The sequence below is a fragment of the Xyrauchen texanus genome, chromosome 28 (assembly GCF_025860055.1).
Source record: "Xyrauchen texanus isolate HMW12.3.18 chromosome 28, RBS_HiC_50CHRs, whole genome shotgun sequence".
Taxonomy (NCBI): domain Eukaryota; kingdom Metazoa; phylum Chordata; class Actinopteri; order Cypriniformes; family Catostomidae; genus Xyrauchen; species Xyrauchen texanus.
Window position 1 is genome coordinate 21,042,437 of NC_068303.1, and position 15,374 is coordinate 21,057,810.

Genomic DNA, 15,374 nt, shown 5'->3' on the forward strand with positions numbered 1-15,374 from the left:
TCAGTGAGACTAATGATTAGGGACGTTAGCTGTCCACAGTAGCGATTAGCTTGCATCAGTTCTAGCGTTCAAAGCTTTACCTTGGTGGAATGCTGACACTTGTCAGGCTTCAACATCAGATATTTTCATACCCAGTCAGGGGGGAGGCAAACAACTCCTTGAGGGCGACAAAAAAGAAAGAAATATTTACATTTATTCAACTCTTTCTATTTTGACACTTTTCCTTCCAGAGCCCAAGCCTTGTTTGGAGAAATGCGACAAGAATAGCAGATGAGAATTGGGGGAAAATAAACAGACTGCTTCCACTATTCCTTGAGAATAGATCAGAAAAAAATGCTAGCTCTGGACAAGCCAATTCCCTGTTTAGTTGACTGAGATTTAAGTAGTTCAATCAGTTTAGGCACAGCATGTTGAGTGAGAGAACAGGTGGATTTATTATTTTATGGTCCCCATACACTCATAAACCCAGACATGTGGAGCTAGCCAACTGCATAGACATCCAAGCAAAAATGCAGTCATCCTTGGTTTAAACTGTACCCCAGTTAGCTTAGTTAATTACATGGATTCATGATGGCATGACAGTCACGTGCATCTGTTGTACAGACCCTTCTTAGTGTGTTTCCTTCATTCATATTCAGTTTCCTCAGTTGGTGCCCTTTCCAGGCGCTCAGTCAACTCTAATAACCAGTGTAAGAATAATCACATCTGGTTAGCCTACATGTAATGCTGAAGGTAAACCATAAAAGATTTAGCCAGCAAAGCTGCTGTTTACAGAGTCCTGATTAAAGGATGAGAAAATGGAGAGAGGATATAAAGAGAGAGCTGAAGGTGCAGGCAGGGCTGTGCCTTTGTGTACACTTTGTTCTGGATACTAATGGCTAAGCTGCTCGTTAAAATGTTTTCTTGTCTTTTTGCATTCTCTCTGTCGTTTTGCATCTTCTCTCTACCTATCTTTTAACTTCTGGAGTAAGCGTGCACTTTTGCACACTTGTATTTTATTACAAAAATCTATGTCTTAATAACTAACCACTCGCATTTCAGGTTCTAAATGCACTGCAATTATTATAGATTGAGCTTTATTCACAAAACTGTGCTATTTTCCTTGCACTGTTAACATTGTGCCGTTATCATCTTAGCGGACGCAATTGTCAAATTCTCCTTTTATCTTTGTGTTGTGTCCTTTCTTTAGCTATCTCTCAATCTCAGTCACTTCCCACTTATTTTTTTCTTTTACACCTTTTCCCATTCCTCATCTCTCACTCTGATCTTGCAGGTCATAAAGGCTATTGAGGAGGGATATCGTCTTCCCGCCCCCATGGACTGCCCTCCTGGCCTCCATCAGCTCATGCTGGACTGCTGGCAGAAAGACAGAGCAGACCGGCCCAAATTCGATCAGATTGTCGGTATTCTGGACAAAATGATCCGCAACCCCAACACACTAAAAACGCCAATGGGAACGTGTACACGGTGAGGGTGCCCATTCAAGTTTTAATGCCCACTATAATCTATCTCGATGCTGTTTACTGGCCAGCTTTGCTTTTATGATGTGTGGAAGTTTGCTTGTTATGTTTTATAGTCTATGCATCTGACAGACATTTCTTTCAATCCTTTTTATAGGTTTGTGAGTAAATTTGCAAATATTCCATCTGTTTAGTACTTGATTTATCCACTAGGGTTTATGGATAAAATCAATAAAGTGAAACAGCATTCATGCATTCATATTCAATAACAAGGACTTTAAATCAATTGTCATAATGATTGTTTGAGACTATAAAGCCTTGTAGGCACTGCTGCCCCCAGTGTGGTACTAGTCAGAGGAAGTGTACTTAAAGGATCTGTGTTCTGAGAATATAACGTTTTAAATTGGGGAACAAACCCTTGGTCCAATCAAAAGAATGTTCCAGGTTCAATACAAATTAAGACTTTGCAGCATTATGCTGATTACCACAAAAAAATATTTTGACTCGTCCCTCATTTATTTAAAAAGAACCGCACACATTTTGGTTTCTGTAAGACGCTTAGAATGAAAGGGGCCAGTCCATAAACATTCAAATATGAAATTTTTCAAAAGTAAATCCACAAGACATAAACATTATACATGTTTACATGATTTATTGTGATAAAATAAGGAATTTACTGGCATTTAGACTACACTTTTCCCCTGTTTTAAATGGTCATGTCAATTCAAATGTAATATTGGAATTTAAACAGTGGGCTAAAACAGTGCATATTGTAAAGTTTATGGACTAGCCCTATTTACTTCCATCCCAAGTGACTTAATGTAAGCATGTCATTATTTGTTGTGTTAATTAACCTTATGGCACAAATGCTATCAGTTCAGCTTAACTTGAATTGAACCCAGAACATTCCTTTGTTCAAAGTAATAATATCTTCCCTAAATCACTATACTATGTTTACACAAAACCTTAAGGCTATGGGCCACTTGTATATAATTTAATTTGTATACTTATGCCACACTTAAAATTGTAAGATTGTCATTGCCAATTGCACATTTTTAAACTCTATGGACCTTCTATTTTATTCCATCGCAAAGGGAAGAATCTCTGTTTTTTAATGACACCTAGATTGAGCTACTGGTCCACTCAGAGGCCAAGATATTCAAAGAAACAATGGGGGTGGTGAATGAACTGAAAATTAGACTGAATGTCCAAGGATGAGCACATCTGTGAGGGCTAAAATGCAATAGCGTGCCATCTACATTTCAGATCTCCATTTTGTGATGGAAGGTGATTAACTAATTCTGGTACTTCTAAGCATCTGTTGGAATAAAATAAGGTAGATAGAGAGAACAGAACCAGAATAACATGCTTACAAATGTAGGGCAATAACAATATGTACAGTATAACAATATATGTTCATCATCTTATGATGAACAGAAATAAAAATAAATATAAATATATATATATTTGTGTGAAAATTCTGTTCACCATAAGATTGTAAACATACAATATTGTAATTGGAGTCTTTTCTATTATTTTGGGGGTGTTTTGAATAAATTTGCAATTTTTGTTTTATTTACTCCACAGTAGAGTTTTAGGGGTTAAAACAAATGGCATTTATTAAAGAAAATATGTATAAAAAACAGCGTGAGAGAGCACAATTACACTTTATATAGTACATCATGTGTTAATGTGATGAACTGTTTCTCTGCTAGGCCTTTAGAATCTGTGAACTTAAAGGGAACTAACATTTTACTTCAAATTAAGATGACCATAGTAACAGTTGGTTAAAAGTAATTTCCAAAATGTCTCAGAAAAGTGGAAGTCTGTTCTGAAAATATAACACTCATATTTGTCTATTCCTGTTCCTCAGACCCATAAGCCCTCTGCTAGACCAGAACACTCCAGATTTCACCACTTTCCGATTGGTCAGCGAGTGGCTGGAAGCCATTAAGATGGAGAGATACATAGACAGCTTCACAGCTGCCGGATACAGCTCACTTGAATCAGTGGCTAGAATGACTATTGAGTAAGTGAACATTGTTATGATCTTTCCTGCACAGAGTTGAGCTCTATAGATATGCTTTCTCTCACCTCAAATGAACTTTCTATGATTAATTTCAGCCCACAGCTCTCATTCACAATGTGATTCTGACATGGCACCGAATTTTAATCAGAGCACTTTGACTCAGACTTGTCATGTTTGTAGTTAATATGGCCTTTTCTGTGTTTTCTTTTGCTCCATTAATGAAATACCTCTCAGGCACTTTATGCTCCATTGCTGTGATTTATGAACGTTGTGTTTCTGCTTTAGGGATGTAATGAGTTTGGGAATTTCATTGGTGGGCCATCAGAAGAAGATCATGAGCAGTATACAGACAATGAGAGCCCAGATGCTGCATCTTCATGGAACAGGTGTTCAAGTGTGATGGGCGTCAACAGACTTATGGATCCGTTGAATCCAAACTCTCCAGGACAGCACCACGGAGTGTATGACCAGTGATTATCACAGCAAAAAATACAAAAAAAGGAATCAACAACAAAGTAAAAACCCGCCACACCCTTTCAAGGTGCTTAACCTTCCAGAACTGGCAGAATCAAAAAATTCCTTTGTTTTTGGCAAAGAATTTTGGTCAAGGTGCTGAAAACCAAGAGACGGAGAGATCAAGCGATAGAATCCTACATGGACAATGAACTTTAAATGCTCTGACGAACTCACCACATCATGTTGAGATGGAGCATTTTAGAGGATTTTTATGCTTTGTATGGACTGTCTTGGACGAATGTTTGATTTGTTCAGAGTTGGTATAGATTTCATAGATTTTTTTTTAATAAAAGGGTGAATATAAAAATAAGCAAATCCAGAGAGATTGAATTTGTTTTGATTTGTAATAACCACATTAAGATGATGTGGTACATTACTCTTCTTCTAATTTTTTTTTGCTGGTTTTCTTGGAATTGACAACAGGGTAAAATGTCTCATGTGGAGGAAAAGAGATAGAACCAGAGGCTGAACGTTGACAGAGGAGGTTTGTCTTCTCCAGCCAGCACTATATATGTAAAGATTTTTCAGATGGAAGCATTGGTAGTGAGACCTAGTCTTTTATATCAAGTAGAAATATCCAACCGCTTTATACACACATGGTTATATGAAGCTCCTTAGATTGTTTTTTGTTTTTTGTTTTTCTATTTTACTGATCCTACATGATAATAAATATGTGAAATAGTACAAACACAACTGAGAAAAATTTCAGGTGAATTCTTTATGTACGAACAACAATTATGGTGGCAATATTCTTTTTAAGTTTATACAGTATTTACCACATGAATGGATTTGATCTTATCAGTGCTGTAGTTGATTGTGTCCTTTTTTGATAATTATATTATTTTACATAAACGCATGTTTCCATAATGACGGACAAAAACAAACAAAAACGTTTAGGCTGTTTTTATTTTATTTTTTTTGTATAAGTTTATTCCTAGTGGGAGACTGACCTTTAAAATCCTAATGTTGTGTTGTGTAGTAATACTGCCTTAAAAAAAGTCAACTATTGCTCTTGTTTTTAGGTAGTTAGGTTCTTTGTGAGATCATGGCTGAGCTGGGGAGAGACTGATACATATGAGCAATAATTACTCAAGGCTGAGACATATTTGAGATGCTGTATAGACTTTTACTCATGTACCACTTTGAAGTTACTTATCAGCAGTGGTGTTTTGGAATTTGGCAAGTTAGAAATTATAAATATATATATATATATATATATATATATATATATATATATATATATATATATATATATATAGTTTCTTCACCCAGGCTGTACTTTTTGTGTATTTCTTTCACACGTTCTGTTGTGTTGAGCTCAAAGATGAGGAACAGGCTTTTTTCCCCCTCAAATATGTTTTTAAGCTAAACTATAGTGCCATAACAGCCTCTCACTCTTACAATTGAATGTTGATTTGAATTCATCAGTTGAATCCTTCTATTGTAATTTTACTTATAAGAATACCGTTGCTACTTTTTGGTTTGATTTGCTGGGCTGCCGTTAAATTCTCCAAATTCTTTATGTGTGTGTATATATATGTGTGTGTGTGTGTGTGTGTGTGTATGTGTGTGTGTGTGTGTCTCTCCTGTATCATATCATGCCCTGGTTAGAGGCCTATCTCCGTTCCACTCTCCATTCATCTTGCTAACCTCAGCATTGAGTCCATGCCAGGCCTTTGAATTGAATGCGAGCAGAAAAGGCTCTTGGTCAGCACAATTTCCAAGCTTCAGCGGTAGCTGCAGCCACTCAGATCACTCTCCCCATGCTCTGATCTCACACTCCGGACCTCCCAGGGGCCCATACCCTCTCCATATGGATCCGGGGCCCCTGTAGAGATATCAATTTGAGCCAATTTGAGATTAATGCCTGGATTCAATCAATCCCACACTGAGGCCATCATACGGGTCAATGACAAATCTGTCAATTTGTCCTCTTTTTATGCTTTGTGCTATTTCTGACTTTTCTGGTTTGATAGTAGTAGAGTCTTTGTCAAGACAGTTTGTGCTGTGGATTGATTGATTTCATGGTGCACCAGGGTATCATATTGAAGAGTTAGAGAAATACATTAAGAAGTACAGAGACCCCATCTAGAAGAAACTGAAATGGAATATTCCAAAGAGTTCAGCACTGTTGATTGTGTCAGAGTAATCACAAAACCAGAGGACAATTTGTATATGTTCTAAGTGAAAAATTTGTATATTTTATTTATAATTGTTGTTTATTTTATTTTTTCACACTCATTTACTCTGTAGTGAGCTCATTGAAAATGCACTATATTTTTCTATCTCACATGCAAATAATTATTATCACCCTCACTATTTCAGTTGTACATAATTTCTCATTTAGGACCAAAAAGAGCTATTTTAGGATATTGTTTTTTTTTTATTTTAATTTTTTTTACATTTTCATTTTAGGTTGAAAATGTGCTGTACAATTGATTTTCTTTTCCAATGTATTATTTATTTTTCTGTGACAAGAGTGGAGAGTATTCATTGGTCAAAAAAGTATTTTCCCCAACTGAGTAGCTGAATGGTCATTTAGCTAGACAATTTCTTGTTGCAAGACCATTTTTTTTCTTTTTGCTTTGTAACCTTTGTAATAGACTGTACATATATTTTTGGAAATATAATGTGATATCTATAGCTGTGTCTGTGTCTTTAATTGCTTTGAATGATGATGTTAGGACTGTGTTTCAAGAATTACCAAAGAACATTTCAAAGAGCTAATTTACTACTAGAGATGTTCTTCTTCCCAGCTAAAAAATCTGACTTCATTAGTAGCATATTACGTATTGATATTTGGGATTCACATGTTTTCATTTTTAATGCATAATGATATATTTGTGACTGTATATGATCCACATTTAAGAACAGGAATGTAAAGAAAAAGACAGAAAGAGATTAAGGAAGAGAGGAAGAGACATTTGTTTGATGGCCCTGCTCATGACAGGATCCTGGATAGTGTCATTAAAAAGACATTACCCAAGGTCTCCAACATGGGGAAATTAAGCCATGGTCCCTTTGGGAGTTAAACAAAGAGGCCCTAATGGATTCATGAAGATTATATCTCTGCAGGTATTCTAGCATTTATTTTATTAACTCAAATAGCCTCATCTTGAAGCCAAGGGAACACAGTGCTTAAACATACAAGGTTGTTAAAAGTTCTTACACTCTCAACAGAGGGAACACAAATGGAGCTGTTTCTCCGATGACAGCCCATCTAATTTCTGCTAATATTTAATCGATTAATAATTACCAGGCTGTTTTTTACCCTTTTGAAAAAGAGCAACTGATTCCGTGACATTTTCAGTTTAGTGAGTGTTTATGATTCTACTTCCAAATCTTAACTTGCTTTCGTAGAACAAAACAAAAGGCTGCACCAGATCAAGACTTAGGGACCAAAAATGTCCTTGCTTTATATAAAGGTAAATGCAGCACAGCAGATCTTAGGTGTCTCGGGCTGTTTTTAAATGTTAAAGTTCTTTTAATTGACATGTCATGTTAAAAACAGAATAGACTCATGAACATTATGTGACTATGGAAACATTTTTGTAAAACAAATCTGTGTGCATCATTACATGCTCATAGCTGCAGTTTCCTAGTGAAATGTCCAGCAGGGTGCCAAAAGAGAGCGAACTAGTGTCGTAATCAGACTAGGGTTTTCAGGGGAATATTAGTCAATGTTTAAATGAGAACAAATGTTTAGCATTGTCCTTTGTCTAGTATTAATGTTAGTTTGTGTAACACTTTTCAAGTTCATGTAAAGTTTTCCTTTGACTCCTCAGCCAAGCACACGCACCAAGTGTCTGAACCTGCGGTTCTTCTCGTACTGAGCAGGATTACTATTGCAACAACACATCATCAGTAGGGTAAAACTAACCTGTCCCATGACGGTCTAACCACAGCTCACGTTCCCTATTAGTGGGTGAACAATCCAACACTTGGTGAATTCTGCTTCACAATGACGCAGACCATGACCACTGAGGTCGCTCCTGAGACTCTGTTCACACCCACAACCACAGAAGTCATTCCTGAGCCTCAGTCCTTGCCCCTGACCCCAGTGGTCATTCCCGAGACTCTGTTCATGCCCACGACCATGGAGGTCGCTCCCGAGTCTCTATTCATGTTCACGACCACGGAGGTCGTTTCCAAGTCTCTGCCCATGTTCACGACCACGGAGGTTGTTTCCAAGTCCCTGCCCATGTACACGACCATGGTGGTCTTTTCCAATTCTCTTCCCATATTCACGACGGTGGTGCTTATGGACCAGCATATTTGGCTAGCTCTCACGGAGATGTGTGATGCAGAGAAATCCACCCTCCTCGACATCCTGGTGTTGCCCGACAGTCTCTTTGGCAATACCATGGAAGCCTTTTTAGAGTGCTTCATCACGGCGCAAAAGCAGTTTGCGCCCAGTTCGAGCTTATGGACTCTGTTGAGCTGTGGGTGCTTTCCTTAAAGACTGCACTCCTATTGAATTTAAATGTAAACAGCTGGGTGACATGCAGGTGCTGTCAACTGACAGCTCATGTATGGCGTTTGGTCCAGATCTGTCAAAAGCCACCATTAAACCTAGAAAAGTCTACGTGCCTGAGGTTTTATCAATGCCCTTCAGGGCTCAGGTGGTTTGTTTACAAGCCCTCTTACCGCCACCATTTAATTGAGATGAAGAGCAATCTATGCATGTTGTGCACGTTGAGGGCATTGCATACATATGTTGAGCACAAACGTCAGTTTAAGCTGTCGGATCAGCTCTTTATTTTTTATGGAGGACACACAACGAATGTCCATCTCCAAACAAAGGCTCTCTCGCTGGATCATTGATGCGATCACCCTCACTTACAAATCACCGGGTGCAAATTCCCTATTGATGTCAAAGCGCATTCAATCAGAGGCATGGCCTCTTCATGGGTGTGGAAAAACAGTGTGTCCATACAGGACATAGCAGGATGTTCCTCACAAAACATGTTTGCAAAGTTTTGTAACCTGGATGTGGTGTCCATCTCTTCACAAGTCCTCTCTGTATAGAGTGCTCCTTACTTTCATGAGGGTGAGTCCAAGCCCTTATTACAGGAGTGCTACCGACTAAAATCTACACAGCCACCTGATTAAATGCTGTTGAACTGCTTCTTTTAAAGTCATAATCACTCTCATAATAAATAAAACCTACTTTCCAAATCTTGTTGAGAGAGGGTTTATAATCCATTCTGTGTATATCTATATGGTTCATATAGATCCCAGACTACATTCATTTCCATCTTGGACTATTCATATACACTTTAATATAACTTATAAGTCATCAGCCTGTGAACTGTGACTCCTTATGAATATCTCTATTTAATGTTATAACTCCGGGAGTGTAATGTCATGTAGTGCGGTGTGATGGGATATCGTTCCCCATAGTGCTTATAGCAATGCTGAGTGAACTGAATCGATGGGGAACATCACCAGTTACACATGTAACCTTGGTTTCCTGAGATGAAGGGAACGAGACATTGCCAAAGATGGCCTTCCAAGTTCAAAGTCCAACACTGTATCTGGTGAGCTACCACAGAAGCTAATCATATCGGTATAAGTGTGTAAATGTAGGTGGGTTTGTCATACAAGTGCTAAAATGTCTAGTTTTTAAATGAAGTGTTAGTGTTAAAGTGTTTTGATATCATAGCATAGGAGTGTGTGAGTAATCGAGCAAAAACTAAGTGTTTGTAAAGTTGTAGTCATGATTTGTGTGAAACTAAATAAACACACAGTTGTTGTAGTGCCTCAGGTGTTAATTTCCCCAGGAAACTGCAGCAAAATGTAGAATTCAGTGCATAAAAGTAAGTTTGGAATCATTTTATTATAGTAACGCTCTTTCTATAAGATTAGGCTGGTTAAAAACACGATGGTCCTGCATGAAACACACCAAATTAATAAAATAACGGATGTGTGTCGCAACAGTCAATGTAATCTGTCTAGATAGAACATGTTTACATAGAAAACAAAACAGCGCAGTAGAAACCAAAACTGTGTTTTGTGAACAGCCCTATGTCTTGAAAAAGTCAAGCTTTTGCAAGTAGAACTCATATTTCCAAAACTGGATTGAGAAAAAAACATGCAATCAAATCATCCTGCAATTTATCTAATAAAACCCTCAATAATGAGACATCATTCTAAAAGATAAAATTGCCTGGAAAATACTTGGAAATTGGAAATCCTGTCAGGCCTCCATTCATTTCTCTTTTCACTCTGTTGAATAAAGTTTCACAATTCCCTGGTTTAGATAACAATAGGGCTGTTTATTAGACTTGGGGAACTCTGGCAGGGTAAATAGCAGGCAACCTGTGGACATTTTCTACAAATCACTCCTCATCAATCACTTGATGTAATGTAGCACAGGAACTTTATAGGCAATTTTTGATAGCAAGTCAAGTGGGTGTCAAGGCGAGATGTTGCCCAGCTGTTTGTTTAGGCTTCAGGTCTGGATTCTTGTTTGTGTGTTCTGTCCAATTTCACATTCTTCAAAGTGTACAACAGTCTGTCTCAAATTTCTTTATTTTGTACACTGGAAGTCTATGTTTGCACAGTTTAACTGGAAATGAATGCTGTTTTTCGAAATTACAGCATTAGCAAGACCTTTAAGGATATGCTGTCACAGTCTTTGAATTCTTTTTCTCCTGCAACATTTTTCTTATATGCCCATTGCCAGGTCCAATCTTCAATAATGTATCCAATTTACCTGAGATTTAACACTCATCTGTGCCATATTCTCTCCCAATATCCCAATATCAAGTATCACAGTCTGTGTATTCTACAAACTGCTAATTAAGCACTTGGTCTGTCGGTCTTGTGTCAATCTATGCAATATTTTTGTGTTATAGCATCTATTTAAAAGTGAGAATGAGAGGGGACATATTAGACACTGATTACAGCACTGGAGCTTAGACGTGATGGTATGTGTGTGTGTGTGTGTGTGTGTGTGTGTGTGTGTGTGTGTGTGTGTGTGTGTGTGTGTGTGTGTGTGTGTGTGTGTGTGTGTGTGTGTGTGTGTGTTTGACATTAATGAACGACATAGCTGTCATAAACTGTTCATTTTGTCAGGTGTACAAGTGCTACATGACTTGAACGCTTTCAGATGTCAGCTATCACTAATGAAAACAGCTCAGCATGAAACCTGCTTAAAATTACCTTAGAGATTCAATCCATCCCAGCTCTTCTACACAGAATAAGTTAAATATACTTACAGTGTACTTGAAGCAGTTGATTGCACATTTCACTGAGAACAGTGAAATAAGTCATTCTGTTGCATGCATGCAATGCTATTGTCAGTAGAATTCAACAGATCCAGCGACGGTACAGTTTGATATGTTTGTATTTTATGTGTACTGTTCTTTCTTCTTGTATTATTGTTATTATAAACCCCCTCAACCAGTCTTTGCTGGTTATACAATACTCATGGGATTGTGATGTACCATATAATTGGAAAGGTGCAGAAACGTTTCTGGGTAGTAATTACCATCTGCATGCACTGTGATGCAATAATGATAGCAGTGTTCTTTCTTTGTCAGGGGATCCAGCATGCCTCCTATTATAACATTAATAATCAGCCATTCATTTTAATATGGTGAAAAGGATATATCTTTTTCATGTGCTGACCGAAGCCACTTGGCCAAAGGCATACGCCAAAATAACCGTCATCTCCATTTGCGATGCAAATGTAATGTTTCCCAGAGTGGAATACCAAGTCAATATTATGGCTTTTACTCTTTTATATATCCAAGAGTTTAGCAGTAAATGGAGAGTGATAGCGTGACTGGACTGAGGACGATTGTATTGTTTATTAAAAGCCTTTTAGATGCTCTTATCGTATCGCTGCTACACCAAGGCAATTTCAGTCCGAGCAGTTTCACTGCTATGGATCCGCACGTTTCCTTTTTTATGGCCAGCCTTATGGCACCTTATGGCACCTTATGGCATTAAGTATTTAAAGGAGCCAGTAAAATATGTGTCCCCTCTCTGCCATCCTCTCCTATCCCCTAAGCAGATGATCAATTTCACAGGCTGGCTGATGCCTTCTCTGATGGATCTGGCAGATATAATGGGTCCCCCAAAGGCATGGAGGATCGGGATGAGTAATAAGGTTGCCACCATTAGCCGGCCTCTGGCATGGACAGCTCATATTTGGAAGGACAGAGATTTCATTTACGATCTTAAAGTGACTGCAGGTGTGGATAGAACTCAAAATGACTGACTGACCATTGCACTTGCATCATCTAAGACCCAAAGAGAGTTCAAAGATTAATCAATTAGCATTGCATTTCAAAAACCAAGAAAAAATAAAAATAGGTCCATATTAATTTTAGGCTATGAAAGGCTATTTTTTTTATTTTTTTTATTTTGAACCACACTCTTGTACAAGTACAAAAGCTAGAGCAATGGTTCTAAAGTGGTAGGTCATTACCCACAAAACAGTTTACTCTGATAGGGTTGTGGGAAGCAGGAAAAATAATGCTTAAACTCAAATAATAAAATGCATTTCAAAATAATTGGGCAATATCAACTTTTATGACAGATAAGAAATTGCATCCCAATTTGTTTTATTTCTTTTTATTGCAGACATCACAGGCTGTCAAATTAATCTATCACTTGGTAATATGGCTAATACTTCACTTTAAAAGGTGGTAACCTCTAATTGTTACTTGAATATTTCCACATGAAGCACATTTTTAATTAAACTTTGTTCAGTGTAGTATAAAATTTGGCCCAACGTTAGCATTCACAACATTTTTAATTTCCTTTTCAGTCTATGTCATCTACATGTCATATACTCTGGGTTACTGGGTTACTGACCAGAAGGTCAGTGGTTCAAGCCCCAACACCACCAAGACACCACTGTTGGGCCCTTGAGCAAGGCCCTTGAACCTATCTGCTCCAGGGGTGCTGTATCATGGCTGACCCTGTACTCTGATCCCAGCTTAGCTGGGATATGTTAAAAATAAATAATTTCACCATGTATATGCAGAAATGTATGTGACAATTGATCAACTTATTTTATTTATTATTTTAACCCCACGCGATCCCGAGTCCACATACGTGGACGTTATATTTTGGCTTCACTATATGCAACGCATAATTTACATGGACAAAACAACATGGGACGACCACAGAAGAGTTTGTGTTTGGGAGAAACGCCAACAAAACTACATCTGGTAAGAAACCTAATTAATTCTTTACAATGAAACCTGTTTCAGTCAAAGATTAGAGTCTCTCATTTTATCCAATATGCCTTTTTTTTTACATGAGTAGTATATTGTGAAACACCACTCTGCTAAAAACAATGTACACTAATGTGTACTTTAGCGCATTTTTTTATTTTTTTATTTGAATTATCACATTGAAAATCAATGGATTCATCCAAAAGCTGACAATTTTTGCTTTCAGTGGCTTTATATGGAGTTAGGATGAAAATAAGGAGTATTGATAACTGTTCTGAGACCAATGCAGACAGACAGCACACTGGAGGTTAAATCATTCACTAAATAATCAACATACTGTAGATTATTTTTATTTTAGCATGGTTGGCAGTGATTGTATGCTGCTGGCCATTACTATGAATTAGAATTAATTTAGTCAATTTCTGATTTAATGTCTCAAAAACATAAATAACCATTGATAAATTAGTCTTGCTGTCCACTTATGTTACTGTCAATTTTTAGGAAAACTATAGCATAGAATGTTTTTTCTCTTTTTTTTTTGCATGTTTCTTATGTGCTACCAGTTACATATCAAAAAGTACAAATGGAAAAAGCATACAGTAGTCATGCTCGGGTCTCAGGAGGATAAGGTAACAGTTGCAGGTCACCACTTTTTACATTGTATTACATTTTATATTTAATTTTATGGACATGATTGTTACTTTTGTACGACAAACAGTTTTGGGCAATGTGTTGGGTTGTCGCTAGATGTTCAAAGGGTCCTGAAGCAAAATTAGTACCACTGAGCTATAGTACTATTCATGAAGAAAAGAAAATGTAAATTATTATCAAAATACAGTATATACTATGAATAAACAATTGCACATTACAACAGATGTATGGCAACCCCACATCCCATCCTCCAAAAAACTTTCTTTTTTACTTTTTATTTTTTTGTTTTTACAAAATGGCAGTGGTTGTAGACCAAAATATGTACTCATCAATATGACATCTACAATATGTACTCATCAAGTGGCTGGATCTGCGTGGGCTTTCTAGATAAGGAGGGTCAGAGATGGGGGCCTTGCAAGTGTCTGCCCGGCCTCAGACTTCACAAGACAGTAATGCAAGGCACGAAATGCTCAACAGATGGGAGAATAGCCCTTTGTGGCTAGGGCTTGGGGAGAGATATGTGACAGCATCGTGACACCATTATCAGTTCATCTCACAAAAGATGTGGGATATTACTCATAATAATGGACAGAGCATGGAGAATCCCGGAGGCTTTGAATGATCAGGAATATAAGATGAATAGTGAAGATATGCCAATCTCTGTACCGTAGCACACGATTCAAACAACTGACCATAGATCCCAGATAATAAGAATATAGATAAATAAATATGGTCACACTTTACATTTTTCTCTCCATGTTACACACCTTAAATTATAATATAATTTATTACAATTGTAATAACAATATAGTAACTGTGTAATTACAAGCTTCTGTTCAAAATATTTACATACTGCATAGATGTTGTTCATTATATTACTCTGCTCAGTAAATTCAATTAAACTGTACTTTGAATATGTGTTATGCGAAGTGTGACCATGAACACAGCAACAGATGTAGATGTATGCACAATCAAGCAAGAATGAGGACAATGTCAGGGTTCATTCATTTTGATATAAAAAAAAGTATAGCCTTGTAAACTCAATAAAATAACTGTCATGGCCCATTATTCTGACATGCATGTCAGCTATTGATGATGCATGACTCCAACAGCTTGACCAATCAATTGTCACGATGCTGATTATGCACTAAGCACATTCGCTGTGATTGTTTTGTGGATCAGTTCCTTTGATAGTAAAACTGGCTTGGCAAGCGTACTCTTTCGATTTGACTAAACATCCATGTGAAATTTATGGATTAAATCCCGAACTAATTAATTTAATTCCTTTGAATAGCAGTCATGAATAGCAGTGAGAAAGACATCTGGTTCATAGACCCTAACAGTTGACAATTTTTTATTGCTATTCCTGTCCAGGTGCAATTTGTCTTGTTTTTACTCATATCAGTAATTACGCATTGCAAATCACACGACAATCAGCCTGAATGCGTAACATGGAGGAAAGCGACAGAGACATAAGTTGCAACCTTGAAAATGTAATGATTCATCCACACGGCAGCACTGCAA

General features: G+C 37.3%; 1 protein-coding gene across 3 annotated transcripts in view; it reads left to right on the top strand.

The window, feature by feature from the left end:
- The window catches only part of epha7 (eph receptor A7), a 100,560-nt gene extending 93,914 nt beyond the window's left edge, over positions 1-6,646 (top strand). For all 3 annotated transcript variants that reach the window (XM_052095351.1, XM_052095353.1, XM_052095352.1), the window contains exons 15-17: positions 1,274-1,467; positions 3,334-3,489; positions 3,775-6,646. In XM_052095351.1, coding sequence (XP_051951311.1) covers positions 1,274-1,467; positions 3,334-3,489; positions 3,775-3,889 — 465 coding nt within the window. In that variant the 3' untranslated portion in view covers positions 3,890-6,646. The remainder of the gene's footprint in view (positions 1-1,273; positions 1,468-3,333; positions 3,490-3,774) is intronic.
- The last annotated feature ends 8,728 nt before the right edge of the window (positions 6,647-15,374 follow it).